Consider the following 17368-nt stretch of genomic DNA (forward strand, 5'->3'; position numbering starts at 1 on the left):
CAAAATTTTTGTTTACTTTAAAAATAATCAATTGAGTGAAGTTTACTTGTTTTTTGTTCATAGTGTTTTTTTTCACTAGGAAACAAATATTTTATTCCTTTTTCTGTTGTTCAGAGGACAGATCGTGGTACAGAAAACAGCAGTCTGGCCACAGAGGCTGGGTTTGGTTGATTTCCACAGGCACATGGAGGACAGGAAGGGCGGGAGCTCGTTTGAGCTTCCACTCTCATTAAGACCTTTGACCTCTTCCTGTACCCTCTGCAGCAGTGCTGCATGGAGGTTACTGGGTCTCTAACCTACTTCACTTAACTCTCTGACCACTGACAGGCAGTGCAGACGATGTGGGAGTTGTTTCTGCTGACCAAGGGGACATGGGCAGAGAAGCAAAGGCCCCTTACTCTCCCTCTGTCCATTCCAGTGTGCTGGCCACAACAGAGTGGGAATCCTGCAGTCATCACCTGTTGGAGACTCAGCTTCAGGGATGGGAGCCTGTGTCCAGAAAAACTGGGCTGTAGATTGAAGTCTCAGAAGCAGGAAGATTGGAGAGGGGTAGGGTACCAGAGCCCCTGGGGTTATTGCTGATAAGATATACAAGGGCTACATTCCCCAAGGGCAGATTAGAAGCCCTGGACCTGGGATAGGCACGGTGGCTGACACCTGTAATCCCAGAATTTTGGGAGACCTAGACAGGTAGATTGCTTGAGGCCAGGCAAAACCCCATCTCTACTAAAAATGCAAAAGTTAGCTGGGAGTGGTGCTGCATGCCTGTAGTACCAGCTGCTTGGGAGGCCCAGGCATGAGAATCCCTTGAACCCATGTTGCAGTGAGCTGAGATCATGCCACTGCATTCCGGCTTGGGTGACAGAGTGGGACTCTGACTGAAAAAAAAAGAAAAAGAAGAAAAGCAGCAGCCCTGGGGCTGGAATCCCTGGGTGCTATGTGAAGGGCAGGGCAGATGGGGCTCCCTGGGGCTTCCCCAGGGAGAAAAATAAACATGGAAGAATATAGTAGCCTGCTGAAGGCAGTGCTGGGCTCAAAAACTCCTTGCTTTGCTTTGTGTCTCCAATTGCTGATCTTCAGAACAGACTGGGGTTGGACCGGGATAAGGAAGCGAGGTTCTTGTAAAAGAAGTGAAGAGACTTCATGAAGAAAGATGATAAAAGTGGTGCAAATCTTCCCAGGTCCCAAGACAACTGGAGACTCCTGCCCATGCTCTAAAGGGAAGGAGCTAGACTCCCAGGGAATAAAGCAGACTCCCAGGAGTGAGAGGTGATGGGGGGCAGAGACGAGCAGATGGCTACATGGCTCAGCCCCTGCCCAGGAAAGCGAGTTCACAGTTCACTAACAGTAATAACCATGAACAAGTAGCTATGAACACTAGAGTCAGCAAACACACACACACAGACACATCACAGGAGTTGGAGGAGCCTGCAGGCTGCAGTGGAGGCAAGAGATTAATTAGTTGGATCATCAGGTGGAGGAATGGTGTTAGAGGGGACAGGGAAGGGTGTGGGGGGACACACAAGTTCTTAGCTTCTCTTGGAGTAAGATTTGTTGCTGAAGTGGCCGTTTTCTTAAGCATCAACATTTGTATTTAAAAGTTCAAGCAGCTGCCTTCAGGTTCCAGAGGCTTCCCACCGGAGGGCTGCACTTCATTCAGCTCTCTGCTTTCTGGAGTTTTGTTGCATTTGCAGTGATGAGGTTCTCCACCTGGGCTTCCTCCTCCCCTGGGGTCCCGGGCTTCTGATTGAAACTGCACTTGTATCTGCAACCTAGGATAAGGAGGATCCCAACGGAGAAGAGGACCACAGCACATAACAACCCCCCAATCCTCAAGGTCTGGTAGTCATAATGAAAAGGGTCAGTTTCCTTCTCCTTTTCAGCTGCACTGGCCAGGACAATGAAGGCCAACAGGCTGCATAGAAAGATCAACACCACCTCCATGGTGCCTGCACAGCCAGTCCCCTTCCTGAGATGATCCCAGGAGGATGTGTCAAGTCCCAAGGAGCCTGGGAGTGGCATGTTCCTAGTTTTCAATCTCGTTAGGGATAGGGTTATGCAAATAGAAAGAAGAGAAAACAATGTTACTGAAATAATCCATGACATAATGGAACCATGGGCAAGTGGAGGTGGTGCTGGGTAGCCCAGCAGGGCCACAGGAACCGACCATGTCTGGAGAAATTCCAGTCATGAATTCTGCCAAATGAGGAAGTGTTGAGGACAGCCAAATCATCAGGGAGATATAATTCATGAGAAAGCTGTGTAATTTAAATACTCATAATTTATTTCAGCTAACGAATAAAACTGCTGTACTGCACTTGCATCTGGGAACTAACTACCGCAATAAACAATAAATAAACATTTATTTATTTTATTGCATTAAAGAAATAATGGAGGCCAGGCGAGGTGGCTCATGCCTGTAATCCAAGCACTTTGGGAGGCCGAAGCAGGTGAATGACTTGAGGTCAGGAGTTTGAGACCAGCCTGGTCAATATGGTGAAACCTTGTCTCTACTAAAAATACGAAAAATTAGCTGGGCGTGGTGGCATGTTCCTGTAATCCCAGCTACTGGGGAGGCTGAGGCAGGAGAATCACTTGAATCTGGGAGGTGGAGGTTGCAGTGCCCCGAGGTCATGCCACTGCACTCCAGCCTGGGAGGCAGAATGAGACCCAGTCTGAAAAAAAAAAAAAAAAAAAAAGAAAGGAATATTCACAAGTGTCAAGACTGTTCTTAAAATGGAAAAACATTAGGCTGGATGCAGTGGCTCATGCCTGTAATCCCAGCACTTTGGGAGGCTGAGCGGACAGATCACGAGGTCAGGAGTTCGAGACCAGCCTGGCCAACATAGTCAAACCCTGTCTCTACTAAAGTTACAAAAATTAGCCGCGTGTGGTGGCACGAGCCTGTAGTCCCACCTACTTGGGACACTGAGGCGGGAGAATCACTTGAATCCAGGAGGCAGAAGTTGCGGTGAGCCAAGATCATGTCACTGCACTCCAGCCTGGGCGACAGAGCAAGACTCCATCTCACACAAAAAAAAAAAAGAAAAGAAAAGAAAAAAAATTATAAGCAGGAAAATAAATTGTGATTTTAATTGATAATCATTGTACTTGCCATGACTGTCTTCTGAAATGCATCTTAACCCTTGAATAATTTGATTCTTCTACGTGGATGGTACTAAATGCTTTTCCAGCATGGGAACAAGTGGGATTATCATCAGTGGTGGTAAAGAAGGGAATAGGAATGGAGAAAAATGCTTCTTTTTCCATCAGTGGACATTTATTTTTTATTTTTATTTTTAACTTAAGCTTCAATAGCTTTTGGAGTACAAGTGGTTTTTGGTTATGGATGAATTATAAAGTGGTGGATTCTGAGATTTTAGTGCCCCTGTCACCCAAGTAGTGTACACTGTACCTAATGTGTATATATATATTTTTTTTCTTTTTTGAGACGGAGTTTCGCTCTTGTTGCCCAGGCTGGAGTGCAATGGTGCGATTTCGGCTCACTGCAACCTCCACCTCTCAGGTTCAAGGGATTCCCCTGCCTTAGCCTCCCAATAGCTGGGACTGCAGGTGTGTGCCACCACACCCAGCTAATTTTGTATTTTTAGTAGAGACAGGGTTTCACTGTGTTAGCTAGGCTGGTCTTTACTCCTGACTTCATGATCCACACACCTCGGCCTCCCAAAGTGCTGAGACTACAGGCGTGAGCCACTGAGCCTGGCCATGTGTAGTTTTTTTAATCTCTGGCCTCCTTCCTACCAGCCCCCTTTTGAGTGTCTAAAGTCCATTATATCACTCTGTATGCCTCTGTGTACTCACAGCTTAGCTCCCACTTATAAGTGATAACTTACAGTTTTTGGTTTTCCACTCCTGCATTACCTCTGTCAGTGAACACTTTAAAAAGTTACTGTGATCTGCAAACAGGGACAATTTGACTTCTTTTCCTAACTGAATACCCTTTATTTCCTTCTCGTGCCTGATTGCCCTAGCCAGAACTTCCAACACTATGTTGAATAGGAGTGGTGAGAGAGGGCACCCCTGTCTTGTGCCAGTTTTCAAAGGGAATGCTTCCAGTTTTTGCCCATTCAGTATGATATTGGCTGTGGGTTTGTCATAAATAGCTCTTATTATTTTGAGATACGTTCTATCAATACCGAATTTATTGAGAGTTTTTAGCATGAAGGGCTGTTGAATTTTCTCAAAGGCCTTTTCTGCGTATATTGAGATAATCATGCGGTTTTTGTCTTTGGTTCTGTTTATATGCTGGATTACATTTATTGATTTGCGTACGTTGAACCAGCCTTGCATCCCAGGGATGAAGCCCACTTGATCATGGTGGATAAGCTTTTTGATGTGCTGCTGGATTCGGTTAGCCAGTATTTTATTGAGGATTTTTGCATTGATGTTCATCAGGGAGATTGGTGTAAAATTCTCTTTTTTTTGTTGTGTCTCTGCCAGGCTTTGGTATCAGGATGATGTTGGCCTCATAAAATGAGTTAGGGAGATTCCCTCTTTTTCTATTGATTGGAATAGTTTCAGAAGGAATAGTACCAGCTCCTCCTTGTACCTCCAGTAGAATTCGGCTGTGAATCCATCTGGTCCTGGACTTTTTTTGGTTGGTAGGCTATTAATTATCACCTCAATTTCAGAACCTGCTATTGGTCTATGCAGGGATTCAACTTCTTCCTGGTTTAGTCTTGGGAGAGTGTAAGTGTCCAGGAAATTATCCATTTCTTCTAGATTTTCTAGTTTATTTGCATAGAGGTGTTTATAGTATTTATTTAGAAAACCCCATCGTCTCAGCCCCAAATCTCCTTAAGCTGATAAGCAACTTCAGCAAAGTCTCAGGATACAAAATTAATGTGCAAAAATCACAAGCATTCTTATACACTAGTAACAGACAAACAGAGAGCCAAATCATGAATGAAATTCTATTCACAATTGCTTTAAAGAGAATAAAATACCTAGGAATCCAACTTAAAAGGGATGTAAAGGACCTCTTCAAGGAGAACTACAAGCCACTGCTCAGTGAAATAAAAGAGGACACAAACAAATGGAAGAACATACCATGCTCATGGATAGGAACAATCAAGATTGTGAAAATGGTCATACTGCCCAAGGTAATTTATAGATTCAATGCCATCCTCATCAAGCTACCAATGAGTTTCTTCACAGAATTGGAAAAAACGGCTTTAAAGTTCATACGGAACCAAAAAAGAGCCCGCATTGCCAAGACAATCCTAAGTCGAAAGAACAAAGCTGGAGGCATCACGCTACCTGACTTCAAACTATACTACAAGGCTACAATAACCAAAACAGCATGGTACTGGTACCAAAACAGAGATATAGACCAATGGAACAGAACAGAGCCCTCAGAAATAATACCACACATCTACAGCCATCTGATATTTGAGAAACCTGACAAAAACAAGAAATGGGGAAAGGATTCCCTATTTAATAAATGGTGCTGGGAAAATGGCTAGCCATAAGTAGAAAGCTGAAACTGGATCCTTTCCTTACTCCTTATACGAAAATTAATTCAAGATGGATTAGAGACTTAAATTTAGACCTAATACCATAAAAACCCTAGGAGAAAACCTAGGTAATAGCATTCAGGACATAGGCATGGGCAAGGAATTCATGTCTAAAACACCAAAAGCAACGGCAACAAAAGCCAAAATTGACAAATGGGATCTAATTAAACTAAAGAGCTTCTGCACAGCAAAAGAAACTACCATCAGAGTGAACAGGCAACCTACTGAATGGGAGAAAATTTTTGCAATCTACTCATCTGACAAAGGGCTAATATCCAGAACCTACAAAGAACTCAAACAAATTTACAAGAAAAAAACAACCCCATCAAAAAGTGGGCAAAGGACATGAACAGACATTTCTCAAAAGAAGACATGCATACAGCCAACAGACACATGAAAAAATGCTCATCATCACTGGCCATCAGAGAAATGCAAATCAAAACCACAATGAGATACCATCTCACTCCAGTTAGAATGGCAATCATTAAAAAGGAAACAACAGGTGCTGGAGAGGATGTGGAGAAATAAGAAGACTTTTACACTGTTGGTGGGATTGTAAACTAGTTCAACCATTATGGAAAACAGTATGGCGATTCCTCAAGGATCTAGAACTAGAAGTACCATATGACCCAGCCATCCCACTACTGGGTATATACCCAAAGGATTATAAATCATGCTACTATAAAGACACATGCACACGTTTGTTCATTGCGGCACTATTTACAATAGCAAAGACTTGGAATCAACCCAAATGTCCATTAGTGACAGACTGGATTAAGAAAATGTGGCATATATACACCATGGAATACTATGCAGCCATAAAAAAGGATGAGTTTGTATCCTTTGTAGGGACACGGATGCAGCTGGAAACCATCATTCTCAGCAAACTATCTGAAGAACAGAAAACCAAACACCGCATGTTCTCACTCATAGGTGGGAACTGAACAATGAGATCACTTGGACTCCGGAAGGGGAACATCACACACCGGGGCCTATTATGGGGAGCGGGTAGTGGAGAAGGATTGCACTGGGATTTATACCTGATGTAAATGACGAGTTGATAGGTGCTGACGAATTGATGGGTGCAGCACACCAACATGGCACAAGTATACATATGTAACAAACCTGCACGTTGTGCACATGTACCCTAGAACTTAAAGTATAATTAAAAAAAAAGTTACTGTGATCAAGAGATCCAACATACTCCTGAAGAATGGAAAATGCAGGTTTGCCATGAAAGATGGTATTACGTGGTTTAACAAAATTTGAAGAGCAATTCCGAGTTATCCTCACGACAGTGTACAGGCTGGTAATGCTCACGTCCAGCGTGTTTTCTCACTGTGAGCGTTCGATGGACCAGAAGGAAGCAAGTGGAGCCTCAGGGTGCAAGTGGAGGTGGTGCTGGGTAGCGCAGCAGGGTCACAGGAATCGACCATGTCTGGAGAAATTCCTCGTGTCAATTATGCCAAACGAGGAAGTGTTGAGGACAGCCAAATCAGGGAGATGTAATTCATGAAAAAGCTGTGTAATTTAAATACTCATAATTTATTTCAGCTAACGAATAAAACTGCAGTACTGCACTTGCTACATCTGGGAACTAACCACCCATTGCGGCTGAAACCTCAGGCTATTTTTAAAGGAGCGGCGCGAGGACTTGTGGGAAATGTAGTCTGCACTTTCTGAGGAAGCGGCGCGAGGACTTGTGGGAAATGTAGTGTGCACTTTCTGGCCCCAGTAGCGGGAGCTGCTTCGGGCCTTCTGCGCGTGAACGCCGTATGGCTCCAGGTTTGTTTTTCTCCCCCCGCAGCCTGAGTGGGAGGGCTCCCGGCATTTCCGCGTCGGGGTAGAGGACGTGGAGGGTGAGTAAGGGAGGGCTGGGGCGAGGGTGGACTGGAGGTTCTGCGCGGCCTGGGGGTGGGAGAGAGAGAGAGCGGCTTTGCCGCCTGGTCTGGGTCCGAATCCTGCCTTGGTTCTTGTGCTCCCGAAGGGAACGCGCACGTCCCGCGCCTGTGACAAGTGAGGTTGGATTTTCTCTTGCCTGAGGTGAAGGATGCCCGGAGGCCTGGGCAGGACGGCGCGGAAACGGGCCTTCTGCCCAGTGGATGTGCGCTTCTCTCCTTATTCTTTTCCCTCGGAATCGGAATCTCGCTGTGGCCTCGCAACCACCTGTGGTCGGCGTCGCCGCGTTGTCACTGCGATGCCTAGGCGAGCGGGGTGGCGGGAAGCACCCGCGGGGCGGGGAGGGAACCTGCAGGCTCGGACTCCACACCTAGCCTCAGCCCAGCGTCATCCAGCTTGCTGTGTCCTCGCAGGTCGCAGCTTCATGGCCTGACGCCTTCAGGAAGTATTTTGAAGTCATCGTGGCTGTGGATTGGGGAATTTCTTGTTTCCACTGACCTGTGAGGCCGCGCACGTGGAGGGAAGTACCCCGGAGCCTCCGGCACTGTGCAGCCTGGCCTTTGTCCCCACTAGCACCAGTGGGCATTTCCGGAGGGTCTAGCTCGTGGCTCAAGTGACAGGAAGATGTAGGAGCTTTCAGTCTTGGATAAGGGTTCGAACTGAAGGGCTTAGGCCCAGCAGTCTTGGAGCAAAGCGGCTGTTGTGGGGTAAGAAAAGAAGGGTAGGGGGCGAGGGCTCAGGGACCCTCCTAGGAGGACACCCGACCAGTTGGGCTGAGACCTCATTAGAGATCTAGAGTACGGGTGGGAGGAGCAGAGGCTCGATTTGTGTCCTGTCCAGACTCCCACAGGCTGGGTGATGGTGGGAGCTTTGTGCTCATTCAGATGTAGTGGCAGAGGAGGGCAAGGCCGAAGGAGCAGACAGCACTACTTCTTGGGGAGTTGTGAAGGCATCATGAGGAGGGAGGAGCTTAGCAGCCAAGTGGACGAGAGCACCCTCCATGCCTGGATTCGTTACTTGCTCGTTCTAGATGCTGAACTGCTGGCGCACTGCAGCACAACTAGAGATGTACGGATGCCCCCATCTTGATCTTACGGAATCAGAGCTGCAGCCGCAAGAAAGTTTTCTGTTTCGGCTTTATTTAAAAGATGGGGTGGGGTGGGGTAGACAGGAAACAAGCTTAACGTGTTAAGTGACTGATGACATTGACACATTTTGTTTGGCAGAGTCAAGAACAGACACTAAATCGCTTGAGGACCCAGGAGGGTGTTTGCTGCTTTGACAACAGAGTAAGTAAAAATCATTGTGCTTTTTTAAATCTAAAGATGGTTTTGAGAATCTGAAACCAAGTTAGAGCAAGTTCATTTTTCTTCCCAAAAAACTGGGCTGGGCCGGGCGCGGTGGCTCATGCCTGTAATCCCAGCGCTTTGGGAGGGTAAGGCGGGCGGATCACGAGGTCAGGAGTTCGAGACAAGCCTGACCAACATGGCAAAACCCCGTCTTTACTAAAAATACAAAAAATTACCCAGGCGTGGTGGTGCGCACCTGTAGTCCCAGCTATTTGGGAGGTTGAGGCAGGAGGTTGCAGTGAGCCGAGATCATGCCATTGCACTCCAGCCTGGGCAACAGGGCAGGATTCTGTCTCAAAAAAGCAAACAACAATAACAAAAAACTGGGCTGAAAAATACCACATCACTTTTTTCAAAACCTTGTTGGGATACTCTGGTTTATAATAAAGATTAAAACTTGTGTATTTTTGTTTAGCATCAGTTTTAATGAAAGTATTATGTTCCATTCTTTGGCTTTTCCTAACTTGCTTAATTAGTTTATTGCTTTGCATACTCTGTTAGAGTACAACGTAAGTTGTTTATGAATCAGTAGAAAACAAAACGTTTTTACATTTGAAAACTAATGTGTCCAAGCAGTACATAATCATGCCAGTCATGCACGGGTCTGTGAGTATCTCTCTTTCAGAGATGTTTTGCCAGCTGCGAAGTGGACCTTTTTAGGCAAGTGACATCTCTCATGATCTTTTCTTATTTCTCAGCTATACCCTCACAGTTTGCTCTGCTCTTCCAACACCAGTGGAAGATGATCACATCCCAGGTAAGTTGTTTATTTTTTCACAGTTTTGCTTAAAAGTAATTATTGAGGTTTTAAAAATGTCTCTATATTCATATGAAAGTAGAAATAACATCAGGGAAAATATAGAGGAGAGGTCACATTACAGTTCGTGGGTCAAATGCAGCCTGCTGCCTGTTTTTTTATGGTCCGCAAATGAAGGATAGTTTTTATATTTTTAGGTGGCTGGAGGGAAAAAAACCAAGAGTATTATTTTGCTTGGAAATTGTATGAAATTCAGATTTTGTTATCTATAAAGTTTTATTGGGACTCAGCTATACTCATGTATTTATGTATTGTCTGTTGGTACTTTCACACTACGAGGGCAGAGTTGACTGGTTGCAGCAGAGACTAATGGCCCACAAGCCTAAAATATTTACTGTGAGACCCTTTACAGAAAATGTTTGCTGATTTCTGATAGAGAGTTGATGAAGAGTAAGACAAAAATGTCATGTTAAGGGAATGCAGATCTTGTGATCTCACAGAGTTGTGAAACTGGAACATAAAACACTTTAAAGGTCAATGGGCTTTATTAGGTGACATTGTGAAACTTCCGATGACAGTCTTTCAGTTACATAAAGAAGTAGTACAACAAAGTGAATAATTCATGTGCAGTCCAGGGGAAAACTTAAGAGATAGCAAGAGAAAGTATGTGATTAAAAAATTCAAATAGGCCGGGCTAGGTGGCTCACGCCTGTAATCCCAGCACTATGGGAGGCCGAGGCGGGTAGATTACGAGGTCGGGAGTTTGAGACCAGCCTGACCAACATGGTGAAACCCCGTCTCTACTAAAAATATAAAAATTAGCTGGGCATTGTGGCGTGCACCTGTAATCCCAGCTAGTCAGGAGGCTGAGGCAGGAGAATCGCTTGAACCCAGGAGGCGGAGAGTGCAGTGAGCCGAGATTGTACCACTACACTCCAGCCTGGGCGACAGAGTGAGACTCCGTCTCAAAAAAAAAAAAAAAAAATTCATATGAATTATGTAGCATTAGGACTTATGGTTGTTTAAAGAAATAGTCCTGGTAGGCTAGGGTGATCGTGGGTTGTTAGGATGTGGCAGGCTTTGTGACAGCCCTAGAGACTGGGCAGAACTGGAATATTTGCAATAACTTTCAAGGGATTCTACCTAAAAAAAATAATTATGGTAAAATACACATCACATGGAAATTGACAATTAAGCCATTTTAAAGTATAGAATTCAATGACTTTAGTACATTCACAGTGTTGTACAACCATAACCACCATTTATTTCTGGAATATTTTCATCTCACCAAAAGGAAACACAGTACCCTTAATAAGCAGTGTTGTAACTTAATAAGCAGTTGCTCCCTTTTTCCCCTCTGCTCCCAGCCCCTAGCAACAGGTTGCAGTAGAGACTGTAATGGCCCACACACTTTTTTGTTTAAATGCTATTGTAATTGGAATTGTTAATTTCCTTTTTGACTGTGCATTGTAATGAGTACAGAACTAATTTTTGAGTAATCTTGTATCCTGTAATTTTGCTGAATTTGTTTCCTATTTGTAGGAGTTTCTTTGTGGATTCTTTAGTATTTTCTGCATATGCGATCATGTCCTCTGCAAACAATAATATTTTCTTTCTTTCCAATTTGGGTGTATTTATTTGTTTAATCTAATTGTTGTGGCTGGAATTTTTAGTACAATGTTGAATATATGTGGCCAAAGCAGGAATCTTTATTTATCGTTAGTTTTTTGTTTTAGCAGTCTTAACCATTTTGGGATGTACAATTCAGAAGCAGTGTGATGTATATTCATATTGTACATCTAATCTCCAGAATTTTTTCATCTTGGGAAATTGAAATTCTGTACCCATTTAGCAATAACTCCCCATTTTCCCCTCCTCCTTGCCCCTGGCAGCCACCATCCTGCTTTCTGTTCTGTGAGTTTCACTACTTTGGTATGTCTCATTTAAGTGAAATCATACAGTATTTGTCTTATTGTGACTGGCTTATTTCACTTAGCATAATGTCCTCAAGCTTCCTCAGTGTTGTAGCATGTGTCAGAATTTATCTCCTTTTTAATGTTGAATGATATTTCATTGTACCCATGTTTTGTTTATTCATTCATCTTTCAGTGGACATTTGGATTCCTTCCTCCTTTTAACTGTTGTAAATAATGTTACTGCGAACATAGGTGTACAGCTATCTCTTTGAGATCCTTTTTTCAGTTCTTTTAGTTATATACTCAGAAGTGGTATGGCTGGAATCTATGGTAATTCTATTTTTAGTTTCTTGAGGAAACACCAACTTGTTTTCTACAGAAGGTGCACCATTTTACAGTCCCATCCTCAGTGTACAGGATTCTGATTTCTGCATATCCTTGCCAACACTTGTTATTTTCTTTTGTTGTTTTGATAGCAGCCGTTGTAATGGGTGTATGGTAATTGTTCGTTGTTATTTTGATTTATATTTCCCTCATGATTAGTGATGCTGAGCATATTTTCGTAAGCTTGTTGACCATTTGTATATCTTTTATGGAGAAATGTCTGTTCAAGTCCTTTGTCCATCTTTGAATCTGGTTTTTTGTTTGTTTTGAGTTGTAGTGGTTTATTTTTTTTTAATATTAATTCCTCATCAGATACACGAATTGCAAATATTTCTTCCTGTTGTGTTGGTTGCCTTTTCATTCAGTTAACCATGTCCTTTAATGCACAATTTTTAAGTTTGATGTAGTCCAATTTATTTTTACTACTGTTGCCTGTGGTTTTTGATATTATATCCAAGAAAACATTACATTGCCACATGTAATGTCAAGAATCCATTCTCCTATGTGCTCTGCCATGAGTTTTGTAACTTTAATTTTGGTTCTTAGATTTAGGTCTTTGATTCATTTTGAGTTTTATTTTTTATTTATTTATTTATTTATTTATTTAGTTTTGTTTTGCATGTGGCTATCCAGTTTTTCCAACACTATTTGTTAGAAAAAATGTCCTTTCCCTATTGACTGTTCTTGACAACTTTGTTGAAAATCATTTTACCATACATGCATGGGTTTTCAAGATTATTTTGACTACTTGAGATCCCTTGAAATTTCATGTAAACTTCAGGATGATTTATTTCTATTTCTGTTACTATGTCTCCTTTGTAGACTGACCTTTTTTTTTTTTTTTAAATCAATATGTAATGTTTTTCTCTTGTAACAATTGTTGACTTAAAGTCTCTTTTGTCTCAATATAGCCACCCTGGCATTCTTTAGGTTACTATCCTCTTCTGTCATTTCAATTTCAACCTACTGTGTTGTGTATTTGTATCTAGAGAGTGTCTTATAGACTATATATAGGTAGATCATATATTTATATTAATTTTGCCAATTTCTGTTTTTTTTTTTTTTTTTTTTTTTTTTTTCCTTTTTTTTGAGACAGAATCTCACTGTGTCACCCAGGCTGGAATGCAGTGGTGTGATCTTGACTCTCTGCAACGTCAGCCTCCAGGGTTCAAACAATTCTTCTGCCTCACCCTCCTGAGTAGCTGGGATTACAGGTGCACACCATGATGCCTGGCTAATATATATATATATGTATGTTTTGTTGTTTTTTTTTTTAGTAGAGACAGGGTCTCACCATATTGGCCAGGCTGGTCTCAACCTCCTGACCTCATGATCTGCCTGCCTCGGCCTTCCAAAGTGCTGGGATTACAAGTGTGAGCCACCATGCCCAGCCTATGTTGCCAATTTCTGTCTTTTAGTTGGGAGTTTAGTTTATTTACATTTAGAGTGAATGATAAACTGATAAAGGACTTATGCCATTTTGCTAGTTATTTTCCATATGTATTACATCTTTTTTGTTTTCAGTTTTTCTGTGTGTGCCTTTTTTGTGTTTTTTTTTTTCTAATGTGCCATTTTAATTCATTTTGTATTTCTTTGTATTCATTATTTACCTAGTGTTAATACTTAGAATTGCAATTAACATCTTGAATTTATAACAATCTAGCTTGCATTAATACCAACTGAGCCTTAATATTATATAAAAACTCTGGTCCTATATAGCTTTGTCCCTGTCCTTTGTCTTCTTATTGTGACATTTTATGCCTTCATAAATTGTGTGCACATTACCATAGATGTATAATTATTGTTTTATGTATATGTCTTTTAAATCGTACAGAAAAAAGAGAGAACATAAAAGCCAAGAATACAATAAGACTGGCTTTTGCATTTACTTATAGTAGTTACTTTTACCATTTGAATATTTTGTGTGTTTGGATTGGAATTACTGTCTAGTGTCCTTTTGTTTCAACCTGAGGGACTTCCTTTTGCATTTCTTGTAGGATACGTCTAGTACTAATATGTTTTCTCAGATTCTGTTGATCTAGGAATGTTTTAATTTCTCCTTCCTTTTTGAAAAGTAGTTTTGCTTAATGTAGAATTTTTGTTATTTTTTTTTTCTTTTGGCACTTTAAAGGTGCCATTATCCTACTGCCTCTGGCCTTCATGGTTTCTGATGAAAGACTGTCTGATAATCTTATTTCAGGTCCTTTGTACATGGTTAGTCCCTTATCTCTTGCTACTTTCAAGACTCTTTGTCTTTTAACAATTTATTATTTCTCTCAGTTTGAAGTTCTTTGATGTTATCCCAATTATAGTTTCTTGAGAGTCTTGGACATAGAGATTCATGTCTTTCATCAGTTTGGAAGGTCTTCAGACGTTATTTCTTCAGATATTTTTTGGTTCCCTTTTCTCCTCTTTGTCGGTAACTCTTGTTATTAACTTGTGGGTATGCTTAATGTTGTCTCATGGATCTCTTAGGCACTGTCCATTTTTCACCATTCTTTTTCTCTGCTCCACAGAATGAGTGATCTCCATCAGTGTCTTCAGTTTTGCTGATTGTTCTCTTTGAGCTCCAATCTGTTACTGAATCCTTCCACTGATTTTAAAAAATTTTAGTTGTTGTACTTGTCAGCTCCAGACAGTCCTAATTACATTTTTATAGTTTTGTTCTCTATATTAATATTTTATATTTGGCACAGCATCATTCTCCTGGTTTCTGTTAGTTCTTTGGTTTCATTTAGCTCTTTGAGCACATTTAGAACAGCTGACTTAAATTCTTTACCTAGTAAGACCAATATCAAAGGTGTCTTTGAGGACAGGTTTTATTTATCTTTTCTGTGTGTCTGTGGGTCATATTATCTTCTTTGCATTCCTCATAATTTTTTATTGAAAACTGAACATTTTGAATATTAAAATATGCTAATTATAGAAATCAGATTCTTTTCCTCAGAATTTGTTGTTGCTGTTTATTTTGTATTGTTTGCTTGTTTTGTGACTTTTCTAAACTATTTTTGTAAAATCAGTGTTCTTTGTCGTACATGGTCACTGAAACCTCTGTTCTGTTAGTTTAGTGGTCAGTTTGTGATATGATAGAGATTTATTTAAATGCCCAGAGCAAAAACAAAATAAAAAACTCTTCTGGTCTGTGCATACTGGCCCTGTTTTAGGGCGTTCCTGTAATGGTTTGCCAGGCCATTTACATCTCTGCATTAACCTTTACTTCCTGCTTACACAGAGCCTAAAGGTCAACCAGACGTGAAAGCTTAGGTTCCTCTCAGGTTTTTTCTGAGCATGCATAATGCCTTGGACTTACACATGACCTCAATTCCCTGCTTTATGCAGGAGCTTTTCAAACCCCTTATCCCCAACCCTGGCCTCATGTGTTTCCTTCTCAGTTTTTCCATTCCCAGTTTTATCAGTCCATCTGCTGCTTTTCTCATCTGGCTGCTATAGCCAGATAATTGCCTTTAAATGCTTTCAACAAGCACTTCCTGGAAGACTAGCCCTGAGAAAGTTTTAAGGCAGGCAAAACAAAGACAAGCCTGTGAGCCACTTCTTCAGAGAGCCTGCATAGACAGATCAAAATACACAACTACAGTTCTCTGAAAACAAGGTGCATACTGTCCACTTTGGCACAGGCATCAGCAAGCTATACCAGGAATGTTCCTGGGTGTACTAGGTTTTTAATCAGATTGGAGAATTCTGAAAAGCTTGATGCTGACAGGGTGTTTTCTTTTTTTTTAGTTTGGGATGGAGTTTTGGAGTTACCTATTCCATTTTCAGCCTGTCTCCCATATCAATTTTTGAGTAATTACTCTGTGGCACAACAGATGTACCTAGCCCATCTTGTCCTTTACCTCTGCCATTAGCCATTTCTCCAAAGGACATTGTTCTTTCTAGTGGAGGGTGGAATTTAAAAAGCAAGATCTGGGTGCTCATTGCTAAAGGTTGTCACTGCCTCAGACCCTCTCAATTGACAGAATTAGGAAATATACATACACACACACAAACCACATATGTACACCTATTTTTGTATTGGTCTATCTATACATATTTTTTAAACAATGAGTTTACATAGACATTTTTCAGTTTCAATCTTAACCCCATAGCCTTTCTGTTTTCCATCTTTGTAACTTCTTTCTCCAACAGTAAGAAACCAGGCTATACCATTATCCACAATATTTATTTGCTCCTTCTCCCTGTTTGTATCCAATCTTTCTTTCTTTTTTTTTCTCTTTTGAGATGGAGTTTCGCTCTTGGTGCCCAGGCTGGAATGCAATGGCATGATTTCAGCTCACCGCAAACTCTGCCTTCTGAGTTCAAGTGATTCTCCTACCTCAGCCTCCCAAGTAGCTGGGATTACAGGCATGTACCACTACGCCTGGCTAATTTTGTATTTTTAGTATAGACAGAGTTTCTCCATGTTGGTCACGCTGGTCTCGAACTCCTGACCTCAGGTGATCTGCCTGCCTTGGCTTAACAAAGTGTTGGGATTACAGGTGTGAGCCACTACGCCCGGTCTGTATCTAATCTCTTAAACCTGCCAGTGCTACCTGTCTCCTCAGCTCTCGTTTGATCCCTTAGATCACCATTCCTGGGATTACCCATATTTGCTATATTAAATATTCAAATCAGATTTGATGTATTAAAACATTTTAGAAGTTAAAAGGGGCCATTTGACTAAGTCTTCTTATTTATGGAAAAACATCATTACTTTATGTAAGCTTATCAAAAATAAAATTTCTGATCATTGGCAGCTCAGTATCTAAACCTGTCTATACAGGTTGTCAAGCCACTACTTTGTCCATTAAGTTATAAGGACACTTACCCCATTCATGAAGGCAGAGCTTCCTAATCACCTCCTGAAGGCCATGCCTCTTCACACTATTGCAGTGGTATTAGATTTCAACATATGAAGTTGTGAAGGGCACAAACATTCAGACCATAGCACTAAGTATTTTATTCTACTGGATACTATCATAAATGGAATTATTTTCTGAATTTCATTTTGAATTGTTCATTGTTGGAGTATTTTTTTTTAAAAAAACCTAATTGTTGTGCGTTGGTTTTGCACTCTGCAACTTCGTCGAAACTGTTTGTTAGCTTGTAGATTTTTTGTGGATTATTCGCTAAGTAATGTTATCTGCAAATAGAGTAGTTTTACTTCTGCCTTTCAATTTGACTGTCTTTTATTTCTTTTTCTTGCCTATTTGCTCTGGCTAGAACTTTTAATACAGTGTTGAATTGCAGTGGTGAAAGCACTATCCTTTGCCTGTTCATGATCTTGGGGGGGGATCTTTTCAGTCTTTCACTATGGAGTATGTTACCTATGAGTTTTTCATATATGCACTTTATTATGTTGAGGAACAGGCAGCAATCTTTGCTGTTTGACAGCCTCCGCTGGTGACACCAAGACAAACAGGGTCTGGAGTGTACCTCCAGCAAACTCCAGCAGACCTGCAGCAGAGGGGCCTGACTGTTAGAAGGAAAACTGACAAAGAGAAAGGAATAACATCAACATCAACAAAA

General features: G+C 41.5%; 1 protein-coding gene and 1 pseudogene across 7 annotated transcripts in view; one reads left to right on the forward strand and one right to left on the reverse strand.

Annotated features, from left to right (window-relative positions):
- The window catches only part of LOC105463229 (zinc finger protein 37A), a 49705-nt gene that overhangs the window by 16788 nt on the left and 15549 nt on the right, over positions 1-17368 (forward strand). For 3 of the 7 annotated variants that reach the window (XM_024787165.2, XM_011710214.3, XM_024787166.2), the window contains exons 2-5: positions 7092-7322; positions 7850-8143; positions 8467-8725; positions 9484-9542. Coding sequence is in view for 5 of the 7 variants with exons in the window: in XM_011710214.3 (XP_011708516.1) it covers positions 9528-9542 (15 nt within the window). In the remaining 2 variants the exon portion in view is untranslated. Of the gene's footprint in view, positions 1-7091; positions 7397-7849; positions 8144-8466; positions 8726-9483; positions 9543-17368 lie in introns of those variants that run through there. The other 4 variants (XM_024787164.2, XM_011710215.3, XM_011710219.3 and 1 more) reach the window with 4 other exon arrangements.
- On the reverse strand, positions 1657-1944 carry LOC139356347 (FXYD domain-containing ion transport regulator 6 pseudogene; annotated as a pseudogene).

This window comes from Macaca nemestrina, chromosome 9 (assembly GCF_043159975.1).
Source record: "Macaca nemestrina isolate mMacNem1 chromosome 9, mMacNem.hap1, whole genome shotgun sequence".
NCBI lineage: Eukaryota > Metazoa > Chordata > Mammalia > Primates > Cercopithecidae > Macaca > Macaca nemestrina.